At 41.7% G+C, this 21877-nt stretch overlaps 1 protein-coding gene across 1 annotated transcript; it reads left to right on the forward strand.

Moving 5' to 3' along the window:
- Positions 1-414: 414 nt before the first annotated feature.
- Positions 415-20081, forward strand: COLEC10 (collectin subfamily member 10). Its single transcript, XM_053946788.1, has 6 exons — positions 415-671; positions 11023-11094; positions 12496-12567; positions 14209-14262; positions 15228-15323; positions 16798-20081. The coding sequence occupies exons 1-6, from the start codon at positions 524-526 to the stop codon at positions 17187-17189; spliced, it is 834 nt and encodes a 277-aa protein (XP_053802763.1). The 5' UTR covers positions 415-523; the 3' UTR covers positions 17190-20081.
- The last annotated feature ends 1796 nt before the right edge of the window (positions 20082-21877 follow it).

Consider the following 21877-nt stretch of genomic DNA (forward strand, 5'->3'; position numbering starts at 1 on the left):
CTGTTGTCACTAACAGTCTCCTTGGTGGAAAGCTTTTATGGAAATGTATCTCTACATGTTATATGAAGTCTGCATTACTCTTCCAGCACACAACCAGCCAAATGTATCCTATAACTAATTAGTACACACTTGGATACAATACTAAAATCTTTTGTCCCTTGAGTAAGTGAAATGCTGGGCATGAAGAATCAGTGCCGAGAGGCAAAAAAATTACAAGAGAGAAAAAATTACAAGATATTCCCATATGTTGGAGAAATTTTCCATGGCAAAAGCAGCTAAATGTCTCACTCAGATAAGAGATAAATTGGAATAAACAGCTGTCAGTGTTAAATAAATATCCTGGATAATGTGCAGGACAGAAATAACTACAGCATTGTCAAACTCCTTTCTTCACTTTATTTAGCTGTTCTTGCATGTAGCTCTCAAGCTTTCCACTGCTCCAGTTAGTGAAGCATTTATTTTTGAGTCAGCTGCATTTCTTAAGACTGTAACAACGAAAGGCATTTCCTGAGAAACTGCAAGGATGAGCAGCAAGAAAGAACAACAGCTAACAAAGTATGGGACCCTTGTAGTGTTTTTTATCTTGCAAATTCAGATTTTTGGTTTTGATGTTGATAATCGACCTACAACAGATGTCTGCTCAACACACACAATTTTACCTGGACCAAAAGGTGAGGAATTATCAGGTTGCTAATGCTGAGACCGGTATTGATAAAGCCTGATTTTTTATCAACAGGGACTTGGAGGGCTTGTGGCATGGGCTGGGCATGAAAGATGTGAAATATTGCAGATCTTAGAAACATCTAGTAAACTGTAACTGTAACTGCAATGAGGGGAAATGAAGAAAGGAGATTTAAATTTTCATTTCTTTAGTTTCCGGAACAGTGTCACATATTTTCATATAAGTTAGAGGTGTCTTTTTGCATCTTTCTTCAGCTACACAAATCTTCTGTTAATTCTTGTGCTCATCACACAATGAAAACAGCTAACAGATACAAACTGAGGGACTTGTTTAAAAGTACCTATTGTGAACTGTTAATGGTCTGCTTTGCATCTATAGGTAGGGAGAGATGTACAGTATTTAAAATGACCAAACTACCATTATTTTCAAATGTTTATTTGTAAATACATCTCTGCTATATTCGTCAGACCTGATCCAATAGCTCCTGTTGAATTAAACAGGACCTTTGCTACAAATTTCAACAAGAACTAGATCAACTCTGACATGTACAGCTCTTTAATCTTCAAAACACTTTGCAAATATCTGAAACCAAATTTTTTGCATTAACTTACTTTTTCTGTAAGACACAGAGCACACTACTACAGAACTCAAAAAGTCAGTGGAATTGCCTGAAGGGTATCTTATTAGGTCCATGACATACAAATCTATCTTGCAGTGACAGATCTAAAATATATATTCCACACCATGGCTATTGCAGTTTCAAACTATGGCTTTCTTTTTAGTAATTCATTCTATTTTTCTATAGGCTACAGACTGAGAGGAAAATATGCAGCTGATTTAAATTTAAAGCAGAAAAATATTATCCAGTCAAGAGCACTGCTATAGATTCATTTGTTTTTATGATGGATTATTCAAATGCATGTTGCTTAAAGGACCATTTTTAATCAGGAAATTAATTTCTTTATGATTACAATCCAAGCTTAAATATTTGCTGCCACAGATATATGCAGAGAGATGTAATGATCCCCAAGGGAGCTAGTGGGTGTTGGTTTAGTTAGTATCTAAGTAATGGCAGGCTGGAGAACAAAGTTTGACAGAATTGTGTTTAACAAGTCACAAGGCTAATGAGGGGGTCTCGTGACAACACAGAGTAGCTGGGATGCCAGATGGCTTCTGTGGTCTACCTTGTATAGGGAGCATTTAAAGGGTAGATATCATTGTTCTTTGTAAGTGGAGTACTGAGAAAATCAGGATTTAATCATTACCAGTCCTATGCTTCCTGGCTGACATCAAGATGAGACCAGCAGTTTATTGGCACAGCTCAATCTACTGCTTTAGATCACCATCACCAAGATCTATGACTGGTAGAAGGAGTATTGAGTATAAATCACCTCCAAATTACTAGCTCATATCCACTGCAGGTCATCAAATACATTTTGGAGACTATGTGATATGATCCTATACGATTAATTTCAGTTCCTACCAGAGCTGAGCTCACCCAGGACAGTTACAAGTAGTCCTTAACGGCGCTGGTTGTTTTAACTTCCAGTCATCTGGGCAATTAAAGACCAAGCAGGCTGAGTGTATGAACTACTCTGTTACTTCTCAGGCATCCCTTGTAGCCAAGGATGAAACATGCTTACCTAATATGCCTGAAGAAAGTCTGTCCTGCTGTCAGTTTTCCTTCATCCATCCTATGTCTATGACTCAGAGCACATGACCCCAAGCTTATGACCACAACCACAGGCAGAACTTTGCTGTTTAAACTCTAAGTGTGATAATGGACAAGCCTCTGACTTTTGCTGCTGTATTTTTTATTCCCTGTGCTACATCTCTCATGTCCCTTTGTCCACTGTTCTCTTAGAAATGGGTTTTGACTCATCCTGAACAAGTTTTACCCCCTCACCTCCACCTGCTTGGCATCTCAGCTATGGTAAAACATGGTGGTACTTGCAGAAGACAGAGGTGCTGATCTCACACACTATGTTGACCAGCTGTTTCTACCACCACAGGCTAGATTCCTCTTGGGGCAACTTCCTCCTTCCATGAGAACATGGAAGTGTCAATGGGCCAAAGCAACCAGAAATGCAAGGAATTAAAAGGTCTTCAATAGCTGTAAGACTTCCTACAGTGTCCCACCTTGCCTATCCCAGTGCAAGGCATAAATTCTCCTATAGTCTAGATCCTATAGTCTAGATCTGTGTGCTACCAGTGGATGGACCCTGGTCCTATGCAGCAGAGATAGATACTGCTGTTTCCATCACAGTACAGTGCAGAGGAGAGCACTGAGGGAGAAGTGGAGGGGTTTGGAAAGTTTAGAATTTATAATCCTTTACTGTCTGCACTAGTGGAGGCTGCATGACTCAATCCTCTAGGCATTTACAGTTGCTACAGGAGCAAGCTCTCAACCTCTTCACATGCTCACCCTGAAAATCACCTGTTCAAGAACGGTTGTGAAGATAGGCCACTTACACAATCCACATGTAACTTGTCCAAGTTACTTTGTGCATGCCATATTTTTCCCCTTCAAAAACATCTCTTTGTTATGCTCAAATCTGAGATGTCACAAGAGAAGTATGACAAGAGCAGTGGGATGAAAAAAGGGTAATGGCAGGGTGATTACCAGAAAAATCTCCAAACTGCCTATGACAGCCCCAAACTGCCTATGACTGCCTATGACAGCCCCAGAGGCCATTGTGTACAACAGTAAGAGCTAGAAAATACTCTGGAAGACTGCAGTCTCCCAGGAAGAGGAGGAATGCAGTGAATGTCCTGTCAGGTTTGCAGGTTGTGCTGCAAGGACAGCAGTGTATCTGAGCTCCAGTGCCCGGTGCAGCAAACTCTGCAGGTTCCAGCCCCACCTCTGGTGGCTCACATGGTGCTCACCAGGTGCTGCTGTCCCCCCCAGCTGCTGATTCCCCTCACTGGGACAAGCAAATGAAACCTGAAGCTTGTTTGCCAAGAATTATGCAAAGAAATTTGCCAAATGGGCACTCCAGAAAAAATGGAAAATTAAAAAGAGGCAGATGTTGGCACTCTTCTCCATTTCCTTTTCTAAGCAACACTCAGGTCTCTTCTTAAAGAGAGGGGATTATTTTCAATGAAAAGAGCCCACTGCAATGGCTGTCTTGTACTGCCTTCCTGAAAAAAGATTTGAGGTACACAGCCAGCTGGCTTATATGGTAGTTAAGAACAGAAATGTGTGAGGCATTTTCTAGGATTCCCTAGGAACACCCCTACCCCTCCTATCCCCTGCCCTCCCCCCACCCCCCAAAAAAAAGAAAAGAAAAGAAAAGAAAAGAAAAGAAAAGAAAAGAAAAGAAAAGAAAAGAAAAGAAAAGAAAAGAAAAGAAAAGAAAAGAAAAGAAGAGAAGAAAAAAAAATGAACAAGTAGAGATTTTCAGTGTTCATAACTAGTGATTTTTGATGTTTGACCTGAGATGTTAGGAACAACTTGGTCCTAGCTGGGCTGTTGTGGCACAGGAACTCTGAAAACTTACATCTTGCATCAGCTAACACTGATTCACAGTTGAGTAACTGGGGCAGTAATGACCATGTTTTGTACTTCATTGACTTGAGTCCAAAGACAGCCAAGAAATTAAGCATAAATGAAACAATGGATTTAACAGGGCAGCCAGGTTATTGGCCTAGCAAAAGCAGTCATGGCCCTATTGCTGACTTTCTACCCTTCCAAGCCTGGAAGCAAAGCAGGCTGGCTGTTGCTGCTGCTGAGAAAGGGTCTGAGACTGCGGGGAGGCAGCAGCTAACACAGTGAGAGCAAAGGCACCAGCTGTTGTGGCCCTGGCAGCATCAGGAGGATCAGGCTCTGCCCCCTCTGCATTTGAGGGGTGTCCCAGCTCTGTCCTTTCCTCCAGCCTGCTCTCCCCTGGAGACTGCAAGCTCTGATCTGCAGAGGAAGTTTTAAGTGTTGACATAGATGAGACAGGAGTTGACCTGCTCTGAGTAAATCAGTAAGCACCAACATGAGGGTAGAAATAAGCAGAGGACGACCCAAAACTGACTTCTGAACTCCCATTAAATATGTGAGCAGGGGCTGGCACTGCAGAAGCTGGTTTCACATGGATTTATGGGATCTCAACACTTCAGAAGACTGGCTCTAGATCTTGCTATTTGTCCCTGATCCCAGTTCATCTTCTTTGAAATCCAGACACAAAAACTTTGAACGTCTTGAATCAGATCCAGGTTGAGAGACTGGAACGAGATGAAATCTGAAGAGCACCAGGAGTTTCCCATAGCAGTTTAGATGTAAAATGTTTCCTTATCATTATTTCTGACAAATGGTGCTTATAAACTCTGTGACATTGGCTGGTACCTCAAAATAGTGTTTACTGTGGTCACCAGTATAGCTGTCCATCTCTCAGCTTTAATTGTGCTTACGCAGTTCCACTCCTGGAAAATCTGAAACTCTTTCAGAAACCAGATATGCTGCTATCCACGTTGCCTTCCAAAAATATAAAATGCCTTACCACATCCTATAGCTGTTCAAATCTATAACTAAATTTCCCTCTTAGTGCCTCACTTTTGATCTGAAGAGTCCTTTAATTTCAATACATAATTCTGTTTTTCATGGCTTCCTGAATTCCTCATTTTAGCACACAGTAAATTTCTGGAAATTATCAGCCTGAGCTACAAGGCTCAGGGGACTTAAATACATAAATTCAAGAGATAGTGGGTCTGTATTTCTTACCTATGGCAGTCTGATTCCTCACTGAAGCCACCATAATTCATGGGTCTCTGAGATCATATATGAATGGCAGCGCAAGAGGCTGGGAAAATCAAATCAGGCAGACCAAGTAAAAGGAGAATCAAGAATTATTGAAATTATTTCTGTGTTATTAAAGAAATAATGTATATTCCATTAATGCACAAAAGTCCACACTTTCAAATAATACAAGTCAGCAGAGGTTCACTGAGCCTACTGATGGCTTGGGTATGCCTCATGCAATGCAATAAGAGAGGGGGGTATTTCTAATGAAGTCCCATTTATAAGTAGAAAAGCAATCAGAGATTTTTTTTTTTTTTTTAAGATTCTTTTTATTTTACAAGGGAAGGGCTTGTATTGTGTAATTTGAACCTGGGTGAAGAAAGATAATCTATGTAAGAATGCTGCATATGTAAGAGCCCTGCATGTTCCTGCAGGACACCTGGGAAAGTGACCATGAGTGCAGTTTCACACTACAGCTGAACATACTACTCAACTCTCAGATTTTCTGACAAAAAAGGGAGGCCAAACATCTTCTTTTTCTTCCACTCTGACCATGTGGTCCTCGCTTCACCTTGTGCTGGCTCAGCTATTTCACAGACTCACAGAATATTCTGAGTTGGAAGGGACCCACAAAGATCATTGAATCCAGCTCTTACACGAATGGCCCATCTAGGGATTGAACCCACCATCTCAGCATTGTCAGCACAGGGCTCTGGCCAAACCAGGCTCTTCACTGAGCTGCTTCAGCCCACTCAGTAAATTTGTGTATCTGCCTCATTGATAGTCCTCTGTTTAGGGAGATGAATTTCTTCAAAATAGGGTGAACAACATCAGGCAGAGGGAAGGGAGGCATACAGGATAGTGCTGGGAACTGAGGGGAGGAGGAAGGACAGGGAAGGGAGCATCACGTCAGATAGGCAGCTGATGTCAAGAAATCCTTCCTCACTAGCCAAATGCATATGAAAGCAAGAATGCACACTCTTATGGGAAATTTGCTAAGAACCTAAAAGACACTGAAAGTGAAATCAGAGGAAATTTTGAGTCTTTCCATTGACGTAACTGTGACGTGTGCATACATTGGAAATACCAACTGGGCTGTGTTTTCTTATTTCTTAAAGTCTGTGACTCCCTCTAGTGACAAACCCTCTCGGTAGATATTGTGCAGGCCCAAGTGCTGCAAAGGCTCTTCCTGAAGCTCCGGGTCACTCAGTGTCCCAAGCTACATAGCAAATCCTGTGGCTATCTGTGGGGTTCTTCCAGGAGGGCAGGCATTCAGTTGTTCCTCTAGGGTTCTCAAGGCTTCAGAATTATGCTCATCTCCTGATACATTTAGTTTGGATAAGGAGAGGCAGAATGCCCAGGAGAGGCAGAAATCACCTATACTCTTCACATTCAGTCTCTGGAGATGGGGAGGGTCCATCTGCCACCTCAGGTGGGACTAAGAGCATGAAAAATGGAGCTCAGCAGAACCGTGTCACATATGTAACAAATTCCATACAAAGCCTTTGTATGGAAAGCAAATTAGTCCTTGGGCCCAGGGCTTTTCAAAGACTCTTTGGCTGGTAGTGGGATTTTTTTCAATTTAGAGTATCTGGTGTAGGAGGACAACTGTGCTGTAGCCCAGCATAAGTGATGTTTTTATTATTTGAAAGGGTGGGCATGTCCTGGATTCTGGAGGGATACACACCTGCAAAAGAGAGGATGAGAGAGCATTAACATTTCTGTAGTATTTTTGCTCAGGAAATGGGAACTGGAGCTGACCTGAGGCCCTGGCACACCAGCACACCTGACAAAGTGGTCCCAGGGGGTCTCTTAGGACAGCTCCAAATGTGCTGAGAGGTATTCATGCATAAGCCCAGTTCAGAGTCTCCTCTCAGCTTAAGCCTTCAGACAGCCTGCAGGCATGGTCTCAGCCTGATGCAGATAAACATGGGCTCTGAAACCCCCAGGAATTACACCCAGGTTATCCAAGAGCCATGGTCAGCCCTTGATTACAAAACTTGGACAGTCATTAAATACCTGTGAACAATATTTATGAACTTGAAAACATCCTACGTTCAAGAATACAAACCAGATAAACTGCCTACAAAAGATTCAGCAGGGAAATCTAAGTCACTTCAAGATCAGTAAATTCTTACTAATTAAATTCTTACCAAAGGTAACCTCTCAACATTTAGTTATTTAGTGGTTTTTAGTCAAACTCCAAAAAAGACAGAGCCCCTTTCAACTGCCTAAAAATCCTGCTGGTAATTAGATCTTCAGCATTTTCCTGAGCTTGTTTACAGAAGGTCTGTGATTCCCTCTCAATTACAATTAACATTTTCTAATGGCTGCAAAATTTACTTACTTCTTATGACTTCTGCTCTTCTGCCTTGCACAGTCCCAAGCTGGGAGATTCTAGTAATTAACTACTTCAGGTGTATCTTTTGGCAATCTGGTATTTCATATCTGTGACACACAAGAAACCAATCAGCTTGAGGAAATAATAACAAGGCTGAGAAATAGTCTTACTTCGGTTAATGACTCCAAGTGCTTCTTCACCCATGCTTCAAATGCCAGTGCAGTATATTATCTGACATCCCTGAGACCACAGTTTTAAAGTGACAATCTGCTAATTAGGTTAAAATTTAACCTGACACTGCCCCAAGTGCAAAGCAGCACAAAGGAGAGGTTAACCTCTAGGTAGAGAAAACAAGCATTTGAGGTCAGGGATCAAAAAATTTGTGTTGCACAGAGCACACTACTACAGAACTCAAAAACCCAGTCTGGAGTACTAGCAGGACAGATTTTTGTCCTGGAAGATTAAAAAAAACAGGTGGCTAGTGCAGTGGGATGGCTAGTCCACATGAAGTCTTAGACGAAAGGGAGGGATACTTATGGTAAACTAGAAATAAAACCAACTCAAACCCTGCCCAAAACAGTCAGCCAACCTCTCACAGGCTCTCCTACCTGGTTTCAAATCACAGCAAGACCACAAGAGGGAGGCACAACCCAAGAGTTCACATTTCGTGCCAAAATTTGAGATCGCAGCACACGGCAGCTAAAGGAGGACATAGCATGTACCATATGAGCAGGTACTGGGCTTAATCTAGTCTTGAATTAACAATAAAATGGTATCACTAACTAATACTGTTTGTTTCTACCTTTGTTTTGTAATGGCCTACCTATTCTCAGTTGACAGCTGGGGAGAAAAGCAGGATTACCCTCTCTTAAAAATTACTGTTCTTCCCATTTTCCTGGATATGAAAAGTAAGAGAGAATGTGGCAGGCTTCTTTACACCAAGATGAAACAGGTGAGGGAACTTAACTTATTTCCTCTCCCTTAGATTTTTAGAGGTCTTAAGCAAAAATTTGAATCACATCAGGTTTTAATAAAAGTCGAGGCACTCCCTGACCTCTGGAAATCTCCAGAACAAACTGTGCCACACCTTTCACTCCTCTCACCTGTCAATTCTCAGGCTGATGGTCCATACAGGACAACGTAGCTTCAACTCCAGCAGCCCTAGGTGGGAAAGTCTTGTTCAAAATCCCTCAGGAAAAGTCACTGGATCTTTCAGTGGTTCAGAATGTTGAAACTGAGACAGGAATAAAACATCTTTAGAAAGTAATCACAGCTACTCGACTTGGATATTGACTTTCTTTCCTGGGTTCTATTTTTATTTGTTTCAGAAATTAGAAAGAGAGGGAGAGGGAGAGGGAGAGGGAGAGGGAGAGGGAGGGGGAGGGGGGAGGGGGAGGGGGAGGGGGAGGAGAGGAGAGGAGAGGAGAGGAGAGGAGAGGAGAGGAGAGGAGAGGAGAGGAGAGGAGAGGAGAGGAGAGGAGAGGAGAGGAGAGGAGAGGAGAGGAGAGGAGAGGAGAGGAGAGGAGAGGAGAGGAGAGGAGAGGAGAGGAGAGGAGAATCAGGAATGAATGGGCAGTATTTTTCAGAAAAAAAATGAGACCAATGTAATGATCAGCCTTAAAGCAACCATGGGAAGGTACTTTCTCCCCAGACCGTTAAAAAAATCATTGAGCTATTTGCCACAGGATATTTATTATAAGGGCCAAAGGTATAAATTGGTTTAAAAGGCACAACGTTAATTGGTGGAGGGAAGAATCACTAGTGGCTGTTCATGAGGGGAAGGGATGCAGTGCTTGGCTCAGGTAAGCATTGAAACCATTGCTATGAGAGGCTGGAAGTGGCTGGCTGGGTCATAGTCACCCTCAGTACACCTCAGTTCCCTGAACACTTTCTGCTGAGGCTGCAGGCACCACCCTTGGTGAGACAGGTTATTGGTCTTGTCACATACTGCTGTTCTGTCCTCACCTCTCTGGCTGACATCCAGACACACTTCCCTCTCTTGGCTCTCCATACACTGAACGACAGCCTTCTCCCCTTCTGGGCAGCAGGCACAGACACAACTGGCTGCCACTACCATGTGAGATCCTGGCTGAGCCAAGAGGCTGTGGCCCTGCTTCCCACTGCACAGCAAGGCTCATTGCCAGCACGGGCAGGGAACAATGGGAGAGGCTCTGGAAGGCTGCCCATGTTCAGTGATGGCCCTTTGGTGCAGGCGAGTTGTGTGTCTCCTCCCCACCTCTGCTGGGGGGAGAAAAAAAATCTTCCTCTTATGATTTGGCTCCAAACTAAGAAGATTACAAAATCATCTTTAGTCCCTCCATCCCTCCCCTGCTGGCATTTCCTTCCTTCCTTCCTTCCTTCCTTCCTTCCTTCCTTCCTTCCTTCCTTCCTTCCTTCCTTCCTTCCTGCCTGCCTGCCTGCCTGCCTGCCTGCCTTCCCAGCATTGTAGGCTACTTGTGGAAGGAAGTAACATTTCCTTCTGGCTCATTGCTGCCTTGCACCTTTACACTATACGCTGCACAGTGAGAGACTGTCTTCCAACAGAGAACTATACAGGAACCTGTGTAATAGGGTTACAGGACTGTACAGGAACCTGTGTAATAGGGTCTCAATTGCATTTAGAGAAATCTCTGCACTACCATAACAAATGCAATGATTTTGCCTCTTACAGATACTCTGTGTATGACCTTTCAAAATCAAGCATTGGAGTAATTGCAAAACAAGTTTCTTGTATTAACATACAAATGCCATCTGTCAAAAAATGAAGGCAAGAACTGTGTCATATTAAGTGCCAAGGCCTATGTCAAGATCTATTTCAACATGTTTGCATTCCTCTCATTCCGAACGCATCTGCATACCCTGAACACAGAGTCATTAGGAATGGCATCACTAGGAACAATTAATAAACACCTGTTGCCTCCCTTGGCAGTTTGCCCCTGTGTGCTCAAGTTTCCCAATACCAAAAGATTGGTTTATTTATCTGCTTTATAGCTAATAATGCTTAAAGTGTAGGAGTGGGAATTGCTGTTGTATAATCTTCATGTTGCAACAGCCTCTCTGAAAGGGAAAGTTTTAATTTTTCATAATGATGGTCAGATTCCTGATCTCTTTTCTGAAAATTTATCCCATGGCTACTGTGCCTTCAATGTGAAATAAAAAGAAGTCAGTAGGGAAAAAAAAACCAAAACCCATGAACTTTTCTTTCTGTATGAATAGTTATACTTACTGCACTGAGAGAAATGACCAAGATGTTTTATTGTTTTTTTTTGGAAGGGGATGAAGGTGAAAAAGGAGATAGAGGAGAAGTAGGCAAACAAGGAAAGGTTGGACCAAAAGGACCAAAAGGTATTTATGATGGCTTTTTGGCTATTGCTGGCATATCAATATCATTATACACAACTGTACTGATGCATATAATTGGTGTTTAATGCTTTTCATTCCTGTTTCACCAGTGGATTTCACAATCCTGTCAAACATTAATTGGTAAACATAACAATACTTAAGACAGCTTGGTTCAATTGCTACTGATACTTGAGACAAATATATATGGCTGTCATGAGTGTGATTCAGAAAACCTAGATCATATACATAATCAGAAAAATTACTCTTACTGAAATTAGCCTTTAGTTGAAATTGAATTTTGAGCATTATTGCCTAGCAATACATCAGGGTGCTCAATAAAATTTGGTTTCAGTTGTCTGTATTCTGCAGACAAAGCAAACAAAGCCATACACACACAAATAAAAAGTTCCTCTAATCAAACAGCATCCAAGATGAGAACAAGTAGTTGCAGATGTTTCAGGACTTGGCTCAATTAAATATGTCCCATATCCACAGTGTGACCTCGGCATATAATTTGGAGGCACCAGATGTGACCGTATCAGCCTTGTTTGCATATTCTAATTTGAAAGCTTAATTTATCTTTAGAGTTTAATGACAATGCATATCCAAGATATGCATCTTGGAGATATATATATATATATATATATCCTTCCTTGACTGTAGCTTCAGACTAATCAGTAAAGTTTTTACTTTTATAGAAGCTTTAAAATCACTCTGTTATTATTATTGTAATAAAAAAACTTCTTCTGTTTTAAATGCATTCTAATGATTTCAATTCTTACCTAAAAATTAACATCAGCTAAGATACAAGGAATTCAGGGAATCAGTCATTTACAAAGCATCCTATTGATGTTAAAGTCCTTTTGCAAACTGAGATTCCCTAGATTGGCCTGTCATCATTAGACAGCTATTTCAGAACTAACACTATTTATTAATCAATTAAAAAGGACACCTGATTTTTTGATGCTCTGAAGACTGGGAAAACACATACAGCAAAATTAGTAGCTCCCTATTTGCAGTCCTGCTTTGAGAAGGACTCCCAGCAAAGCCGTAAGGACTTAGGAAAGTGTTTTGCCTGGGGTGGAGAGAACTAAAAGGCATCAGCCGGGTTTGACTGTAAAGTACATCACTAGCAGTTTTAGTTTCTATTTTCTCTAAGACAATACGATGTTCGAACAGGTAATTTTATTAAGGTTCTGTGCAATGTCCTACTGTCGTACCCTAAAGGAGCAGAGATCTGGCTGTACTCTTCCAAATATCCTCAGGGCTGTGCTCACTTCACTTTGTTACACAGGAGACTGGCCACACTCAGGAAAAACAGCAGCAGTAGAGACCTAAATAGTGCCTCAGAAAAGAAATTACAGCAACCATCCATACTCATTTCCTCTTCGTTTCTTCTCTTAGGAAACAAAGGACTGGTGGGCGATGTTGGTGACCAGGGAATGCTTGGTAAAATTGGCCCAATTGGTGGAAAGGGTAAGCTCTGGTCTGGGAATATTCTTGGGGTTTTTCCCCTCAAGGTAAATATGTGCTTTATGAGAGCTCCAGATATGGAGCAATATTAGATAATGGTATGACCAATGCTCTCCAAATAAAGTTATGCATAAAGATTGGTGATGAGAGTGAACTGAAGTACCCTAGTTTTATTTTCTTCATGCAATATATCCAACTAATCTGGCTAAAATAATTTCTTTTATGACTTATGACATCAATCCTCTTTGATGGGTCTAGTTGAAAGTGATTCTGCTCATTGCATGGGGGCTTGACTAGATGACCTTTAAAGGTCACTTTCACCCCAATGATTTCTATGATTTTGTGGTAAAAGAGAATGGGAGAAATCCAGTTCCTGTGAAGTAAATCCTCTGAACACTCTGAGACAAGTTTGTGCCTTTGATTTGGATGCTGAAGGCCTAAGTCAATGTCCTGCTGCTGCTGAGGATGCCACACCTTCTCACCTGCAGTGCTGTGGGTCACATCAGCATCAGTATCAGACAAGAAGAAAATATTTTGACCTGAGGGATTAATTTTCAGAAGTACCTAGAAAACTGAAAACTCAGAGTTATCTCCTAAAATGTCTTAAATCCCCAAAGGAGACAAAAATTAACAATCTCACAAGTTGCTTTTCTTTATCTGAAAGTAAACCAATATTCTGAGCCTTTAAATCAAGCTCTCAACCTGAATGCACAGTTTATTTCTCTTACCGTTTTTTTCTCATTTTCTTTATTTGTGGAAGCAAAAGTCAGTGTTTAAATCTATGACTAAACGTTGGAGTTCTTAATGAAGCAAGTCTGAATTCCAGCTTGCAAGTGTGCAGTGTCAAGCACTGCTAATTAAAATGACAGATAACATCTAAATTCTTTAAAAAAATATAACCATATAAAGTAAAAAGTACATAAAAACACAGTCATCAATGAGGCAGAGAAAGGATTATTATGTTTTGACCTCTGAAGGTTTTATTCATAAAAGAGCTGACATGAATTTCAGATAAAGTCCAGCTGTTCCTGATCCAAATCACAATTGAGATTTTTTAAAGAACATATCACCTCCAGTTATACAGTAGTGGAGCATTTGGAGAAGTATTTTTATCATTTTTATAATTTACAAAAGAGAGGGAAAGCAATTGGGTGCAAATAAATCACATTTCCATAAACTGAACTGAAATGCTGCTCCTTAATGACCTCCCTCCGTGCAGGTGCCCACACATGCAATCTCTTGCATTCATTAATTCAGTGGCTCATCTCACCATGGAGCTACTGAACTTGGGGAAGGGCTCTGTCCTGCAGCCCCTGAGAGAACCCTGACTTCACCTTTTCAAGATTTCTTGAGTGCTTTCAGCCTCTCAGGATCATTTTGCAGTTTATATTTAAAGTAAGTGGTACCAGGAACCAGCAGCACACAAGATGCCTGTGTTATCAGTGAGTTAGCTATTAAAGGGTTCTCATTTCCATGCACCAGAATTAATTGTGGTTTGTTTAACTTGGCATGTCTTCCAGTACAGTCCATCAGAGCTTCCTATCAAAAGCACACTGTTAATATATTATTAAACAGGTTTTTGAATATGCTTCCCTGACATATGCACTGTCTGAGATCTGAGAATATATTTCCCTCTTTATTCAGGTGACAAAGGAGCCAAAGGCTTACCAGGGGTTTCAGGAAAAAAAGGAAAAGCAGGTATGCTATGCATCCTTCTGTGCTGAATGGTCAAATCTGATGGATCTTTGATTTCAGGGTTGGTTTGTATGGAATTCCATGAAATGTTGAGGCCCAAGGAAAATAGATTGAAATGCCCAAGTAGAATAGTTGAAATGTAATTGAGGCCCAAGGAGAATAGATGAAATGTAAGGAAGAAACTGAAAATGTTTTGTTCAACAAAACAAAGGAGCACTCTCCTCTCACAGTCCTTTGATGACTGATTCCTATGAATACACCAGCATACACAAAATATGAAGCCACCCAAGTTCATGGGCAATATTTGGTATCATGAAAACTAACACACAGGCCAGCAGTATGCATTTAAACTGGATACTAGAAGAAAGTTTCTTAGTATCAAAGGAATTAAGCCCTTTAACAGTTTTCTAATAGGTGCATTGGGATGAAAAAGTAAGTGATTTTAGACAGAAAGATAATCTGTTGTCAAATTAATGCAATGCATTTGCTTACAGGAGGAAAATTTGATTCTGAACTAGAAACCTAGTAACCTTGAATGGCTACCCACCTTGAACTTGTATACTTGTGTTTAATTTTAAGAGATTGCATATAAAATGACCATTTGGTGCTTAATGGGAAACCATCAGCAACTTATTTTGTTTCTGAGAAAAATAAAAGAACAAATAAAAGAAAACCTCTAGCAAGCCAAATTCCAGTTTAAAAAAAAATGATTAACTGAGACTTCAGTGCTTGAAAGATATTAATTATTTGGGTTGGTATTAACTTGCTTAAGCCAGTTAGCAAGGGAATATACAGAGTCAAAACATTAAACACTTTGATCAACAGAAGTGTAGCCAGTGGGTTGAGGTGAGACTGGCTCTCCATAAGTGGAGCCCAGGTCTTCAGAAGGGCTACAGGTAACTCTCCATGCACACACACACCCAAATGCTTCTAAATAGGTAAATCCTCTATCCTTTGTGTTGCATCAGGCACGGTCTGTGACTGTGGAAGGTACCGCAGATTTGTTGGACAACTGAATATCAATGTTGCTCGTCTTAACACATCCATCAAGTTTGTGAAGAATGGTAAGGATCCTTATGTATTTGATGGGATTTATTTGACTCCAATAACAGTTATCATTGCTGTTCTTCTACCATTGTTGTTCTATGGAAGTCTCCACAGATGACCCAGAGAAAGGGTCCTCTGTTTCAGTCACTCTGAAAACCTAAAAGAAGAGACAGTCTTACATATATAAGGATAAAAGGACCAGATGACTAAAGAAAAAAAAAATACAGAAGTTATCAACAGCACAAGAGAACACATCATGAAAAGCAAAAGAATGATTTGCTAACCACCTCTGCACTGTCATTCTGCTCATGTTTGGTGGCCAATCAGGCAATATAAGGCAGAAGTTTGTGCCAGTTGGCTTCAGAGAGGCAGGAAGAGCAATAAGAACCTCTTGATCTTTCTGCTGCCCAGGAAGGCTGCAGACTCAGTACTCCTAGTGTTCCCCTCAGTGCATGCACAATTCTCCTGTAACGAGGGACCAGCACTCGAGGATATGGGTTATAAGAAGGCACGTTTGCAGGCAGTGCTGTTAGGTGGGCAGTGCAAACTGCCCCACTGAAAGGAAGGGAGATTCCTGGCATAAAAGTGATTTTGAGACAGCTCTACCACTGCTTCCAGGACTAGTGTTGTATCAGTAAATTAAATGAATTTGAGACTGTTCTTTGTCACTGTGGGCATCCAGCACAGAACAACAGCCATCTATTTAAAAAATATTATGAAACTGAATGATGTATTATCAAAGAGTTTCCCTCTACTACATTCTAAGCTGTGCCTGGGGTAACTCTTGAATTGTTTGTGAGAGTGTTAATTTTTCTGGGCCAAACTCTGCTCAGGACCACTCCAGCAATCCATTAGCAGAGACAATCAATTTCCAGCAACCCAGGCATGCTCCTTGGCACTACTTAATTCACTAGGCTATAAACTCACTGGTTGAGAGGTCTGCATTTAAAGTTGCTGAGCAACCACAGTTTGCTTTCAAGTCAATGCCACAGTGCTACAGCAGCTCTGAATATCAGGCCATATCTAAAATGTCTTATCTTAGCAGTCACATTCATTTTCATCTACATGGAAAGGGCCTGAAAAGCTATCTATACCCCTGTGTTTCTACCCCTGGGCACTCTTTCACAATCTATATTCAAGAACATACAAAGCAATAGGGTGATCCAGAATTGGACATTGCCATTTGACAATTTAGCATGACTTAAGTTGATTAATACTAGACATCCAGGAAACAAAACTCAACTGTCACAGGAGACACGCCAATCAGGACTGCATAGTTCTTGTCCTAATGTGCGCTAAGTGCTTGACAAACCCATTTATCACATCAATCTCTGATCATGTCCTTATCATTCATCCTAAATACAGTAGTGGTAATACTTTTCCTCCTTCCCTTTTATTAATTCTAATGTAAAAATCATCTCATTGTCATATTGGAATAGAATAACCTTCTGCATCTGTTGACATGCCATTAAGCAATTTTCTTCTTCAAAGTTATAGCAGGTATCAGGGAGACAGATGAGAAATTCTATTACATTGTGAAAGAAGAGAAGAATTACAGAGAAGCCTTGATCCACTGCAGGGACAGAGGAGGATCACTGGCCATGCCTAAAGATGAGGCAACCAATGCCTTGATTGCTGACTACATCTCCAGCAGTGGCCTGTTCCGAGCCTTCATTGGGTTGAATGACATGGAAAGAGAAGGACAGTTTGTGTACGCAGACAACAGCCCACTGCAGAACTACAGTAACTGGAAGCAAGGGGAGCCACATGACCCAGCTGGTCACGAGGACTGTGTGGAAATGCTCAGCACAGGAGAGTGGAACGACTCTGAGTGCCAAGTCACCATCTACTTCGTCTGTGAATTCCTCAAGAAGAAGAAATAAAAGTGCCAGAGAATGTGCCTGGCACCTGCTGTACATACAATAACTCATCCTCATTCATTTATGGTAGAGAGAGCAAATCAGGGATAGGAAACCAGGGTCAGGGCTCAGTCCAGCCTTCACATCACTTGGCTAAGCAAGAGTAACTACTGTTTAATCATCATTGACTGAAAAGTCAGCACAGGTCTGCAGGGGGCATCCAGCCAGTTGTGAATCTTTATTTCATTTCTACATGCATTTTAGGGTTGGCATTTCTATATGTAATTTTGGGGAGAAATTTAGAGCATGTAGAAGTGAATATAATTTCACCAGTTCCAGAAATAGTATGATTGGTATATAAAGTACTGATGTGGTTTGCAAAGTCCACAGATGGAAAGAACATGACCTTCATTAATCTCTGACTTGCACAGGGAGTCCCAGTAATTTCCCTTATGACTTCAGAGTCAGCTCAGAGTAAAGGTTTTAAGCATCTCTTGGAAAAAATCCTTCTTTTGTTAGAATCATAATTTGAGGTGGAAGGTATCTCTGGAGGTAATTTGGTTAAATCTTGCATGCAAAGTAGGACCAACTTCAAACTTAGAAGTTGTTATACTCTCCTTTATTTGTCTGTGCAATTATATTGCCTGATAGGCACTTATCTGGTCTTCTGTAAAGCTTTTGACTTTACAATAAAATTATTTTTAAATTGGAGAGATGGATTCAATGGGTGGACTGTTAGGTGGATAAACAATTGGTTAGATGGTCGCATCCAGAGGGATGGATGATCCAGAGGGTCAGTGGCTCAGAGTCCCAATGGACATTAGTGACAAGGGATGTCCCTCAGGGTTCTGCAGTGCGACCAGCACTATTTAATATTTTCATTAATGATATAGACAAGGGCATGAAGTGCACCCTCAGCACATTTACAGATGGAACCAAGCTGGGTGGTGCAGTTGACACACCTGAAGGATGGGATGCCATTCAGAGGGATCTGGATGCCATGAGGGAAGTGGCCCATGGGAACATTATGAGGTTTAACAAGACCAAGTGCAATGTGCATTTGAGCTGGGGCAACCCCTGGAATCAGTCCAGGTGAGAGATGAACAGATTGAGAGCAGCCCTGCCCAGCAGGACTTGGGGATGCCGGTAGATGGGAGGCTGGACATGAACCAGCAATGTGCACTCACAGACCAGAAAGCCAAACCAGTCCTGGGCTGCATCCAAAGCCCTGTGATTCTGTCCCTCTACTTTGCTCTGGTGAGGCCCTACCTGCAGTGCTCTGTCACCTCTAAGGTCAGAGAAAGGCGATGGACCTGTTGGAGCAAGTCTAGAGGAGGCCACCAAGATGATTAGCAGGAAGAAGCACCTCTCCTGTGAGGAAAGGCTGAGAGATTTGGTTTTGTTCAGCCTGGGAAAAAAAAAAAAAAAGGCTTTGGGGTGACCTAATTGCAGCCTTCCAGTACCTGAAGGGAGCCTACAAGAAAGATGGAGAGAGACTTCTTACAAGGACATGTAGTGACAGAACAAGGGGGAATGAGTTTAACTGAAGGAGAGTAGATTTAGGTTAGTTATTAGAAATAAATTCCATACTGTGAGGATGGTGAGCCCAGAGAAATTGTGAATGCCCCGTCCCTGGAAGTGTTCAAGGCCAGGCTGGATGGAGCACTGAGCAACCTGGTCTAGTGGAAAGAGGCCCTGCTCACAGTATGGGGGTTTGAACTAGATGATATTTAAGGCTCCTTCCTACCCAAACCATTCTATGATTCTACGCAGAAGAGATCTCACTTATCTCTGTTTCCAGGCCATCAGGCTGGCCTGAAATATGAGGAATTAATTGTACATAGGCACACAAGCCTGCACAGCTTGTAGGCAACCTAAAAACAGATGCAGTAGTTCTAGTATCTGAAGTCCCCAAAATCTGTGATAAGCATACAGAAGTCTAGCACAAAGAGAACAGTGTAAAGGAAGCAACACCACTCCTGTAGGCTGTCAACAGGTACATGTAATATAAGCTATACCATGTGCATTGCTGGTTTAACAAGTGATTCTAGGAACATATTAACTCCCTACTTCAGAAACCAGTGATGTTTGATGTTTAATGTTAAAATCACCCATGCCTTTGTAACACAGGAAGAAACTACAGAACAGGTTTCATCCCCAAGAACCCAGATTCCAGGTGTGGTTGAACAACTTAGTCATGCAGTTCAGAGGGACTCACTAAAAATGATGAGCACTGAACATGAAGGCTCTGCTGTCACTGCCTAGCTACTTAGATGTCCATGTCAGAATGCCCACAAAGAATCACATTTTCATATCTTTGAGAATACTGACAGAGCTTTTTTTCTTCAGACACAGCAAGTGCTTAGTCATGGTTTGCCTTTCCTCACAGCAAGGAGATGAAGAGAAACCTGAGGGTCATTACAATGCAAGTCTGTAGGTTTTCCTTTCCACCTAACACTAAAAATTAAGGAAAGATATCTGGAAGCTAAGGAGAATGCTAGATGCTCAGCACCACACAGCAACATTCCCTGCAGGTCACGAGCACCAGGTGCACACAGTCCTCCTCTGGGTATACAAAGAGCTGGACATGCCATCAGCTGCCATCATGTGGAGGATCAGCTCCAAGTCTCCCTTCTGCAAAGGCAACAAAACAATCATATGTCCTCAACCTCACCCTGAACAGGAAAATTCTCCAAACCATTTGCCTGGTTGTTTGACTCTAAGTTCACCTCTCAGCATTGACCCACACAGGAGCATCCCAGGTGACTCGGTGACTCAGAACCACTCTTGTAATCTGGTTTCTCTGACACTTGTTCCTCCAGGAAATATCCTGTTGCTACCAGCAGTAAATTATCTGTGTTGCTACACACCCTCCAGGAAACTATTTAGACCTGTGAATAAAGGGGTAGGACCACATTTCTTTTCATTGCTCCACTTCTATGCTATGAGAATATTTGGGCAAGCAAGTTCACTTTGCATGATGTAACTCAGCCTGAATTGTTGCCTCTCTGGGAATTGATATTCCTCAAAACTAGGCAAAATTACACTTTTTAGGATCCACTGTAATAAACTCATTAAGCTGAACACTTTGGTTTTAGAAGCATTAATGAGTAATGATAAAGAATTAATTATTAATTCAAGAAAAAGCTTCTTGAGAAAAAATAATGCTTTTAGAAGTTCAAGTCCAAGGCTGCTGGCCTCATACACAGCAAGTCAGTTCCTACCAGTCATGCAGAAGTGGCATAGTAATATCCCTGTGGGATACACAGGCACAATCACTTCTCCACACTTCATCTTTACTTCTGACCCAAGAAACCACCAAAACATGCTTACCCAACTGGAGGTCCATATTCTGAAACTCTTGGGCCATACTGAGACCACTGGCTGACAAAATTTAGAGGTGTCCTTAATGCTACATCCATCACAGATGGACCATTTTCCTGTTCTTTAGGAGAAAACTCAGAGCTGGGAGAAGGTGAAAGTGGAGCAATACTTTGCTGCAGGATCAAGCTCTGCCTTAGATTAGACCAGCTGCTCTCCAAGACATTCAAAATCAGGAAATACATGTCTAAATTGAAACTTTAGGGGGTTTTTTGTGACTATGAGTTATGAGTAATCCTGGACTATGCTCCATGTACAGGAAGGAATGACTATCACAGCCTCTGGCTCCATGGCTGAATGATGAAGTGAGTGAGGAACTTGCGCTGGATTTCTACAATGGAAAGGCTGGGACTGCCCAGTTCTTCCATCCTCATACTCTACTACCACACCAGCTTCATCATTACTTAAATAGAAAAAAAAAAATAAACAAACCCAAGCCTTTTACCCACTATGTATTATTGGAACACTGGGGAGAGCTATGCCAGCTGAAACAAGCAGACTTGGGATGGCAGTTCCTTTGCTAACTAGAGAAGAGGGACAGCAGAGGAGCACAGGAGATGTCCAATGTTCCAGCCAGCCAGGAATAAGTGTGAGTAGGTGCTTGTGCAGCCCATTCCTGCAGCACTAGTCCCAGTTAATAAATTCTGCCAAGAAGCTGAACTCCTAGGCCAGGCCAAATAAAAAAGCCCATACCACAGAGGAAACCTGGCAGGCAGGTGCCTGCCCCATGCCTTGGACACAGACTTGAGCCTTAACTAACTGAAATATTATTGCCATGTTTTACAGAAGAAATATGCTTGCTATAATTAAGAATTTGGGCTACATCAAAGGTTTCCACTGCTAGCCAATGGAAATTCACTGTGGTGGGTAAAGTATCTTTCATACATTAGGTGTATGGAGCCAGGAACATAGGAAATGGTGCCTGACTATTCACGATTTACGGTCCGTTAATGTATGACACCTAAACCATTTTACCCAGTCCCAGTATAACTTTTTCACATGTTTTTCTTTCCATTATTCCCAGGCTGAATGTTCTTGTTTCAATTTATGCTTGCTGTTTCTTGTCCTTCCACTACTTAACTTACCACTGGCTTTGTCTTCTAGAAGATACCCTCATAGGTGCTGGCAGGCTGCTCTCAGGTTCACCTGAAGCCACCTCTTCTCCAGGCTGCATAAATCTAGTTCCTTTATCTCCTCCTCACATGGCTCTGACTCCAGCCATTCTGGGGAGTCTCAGCTAAACTTGGCTCCAATTTCTCATTGCCTTTCCTGGAGGGTCTCAAAAGGACACAGTGCCTAGATGTGGTCTGACAGGTGCTGAGCAGGAGCAT

This window comes from Vidua chalybeata, chromosome 1 (genome assembly GCF_026979565.1).
Source record: "Vidua chalybeata isolate OUT-0048 chromosome 1, bVidCha1 merged haplotype, whole genome shotgun sequence".
Lineage (NCBI taxonomy): Eukaryota > Metazoa > Chordata > Aves > Passeriformes > Viduidae > Vidua > Vidua chalybeata.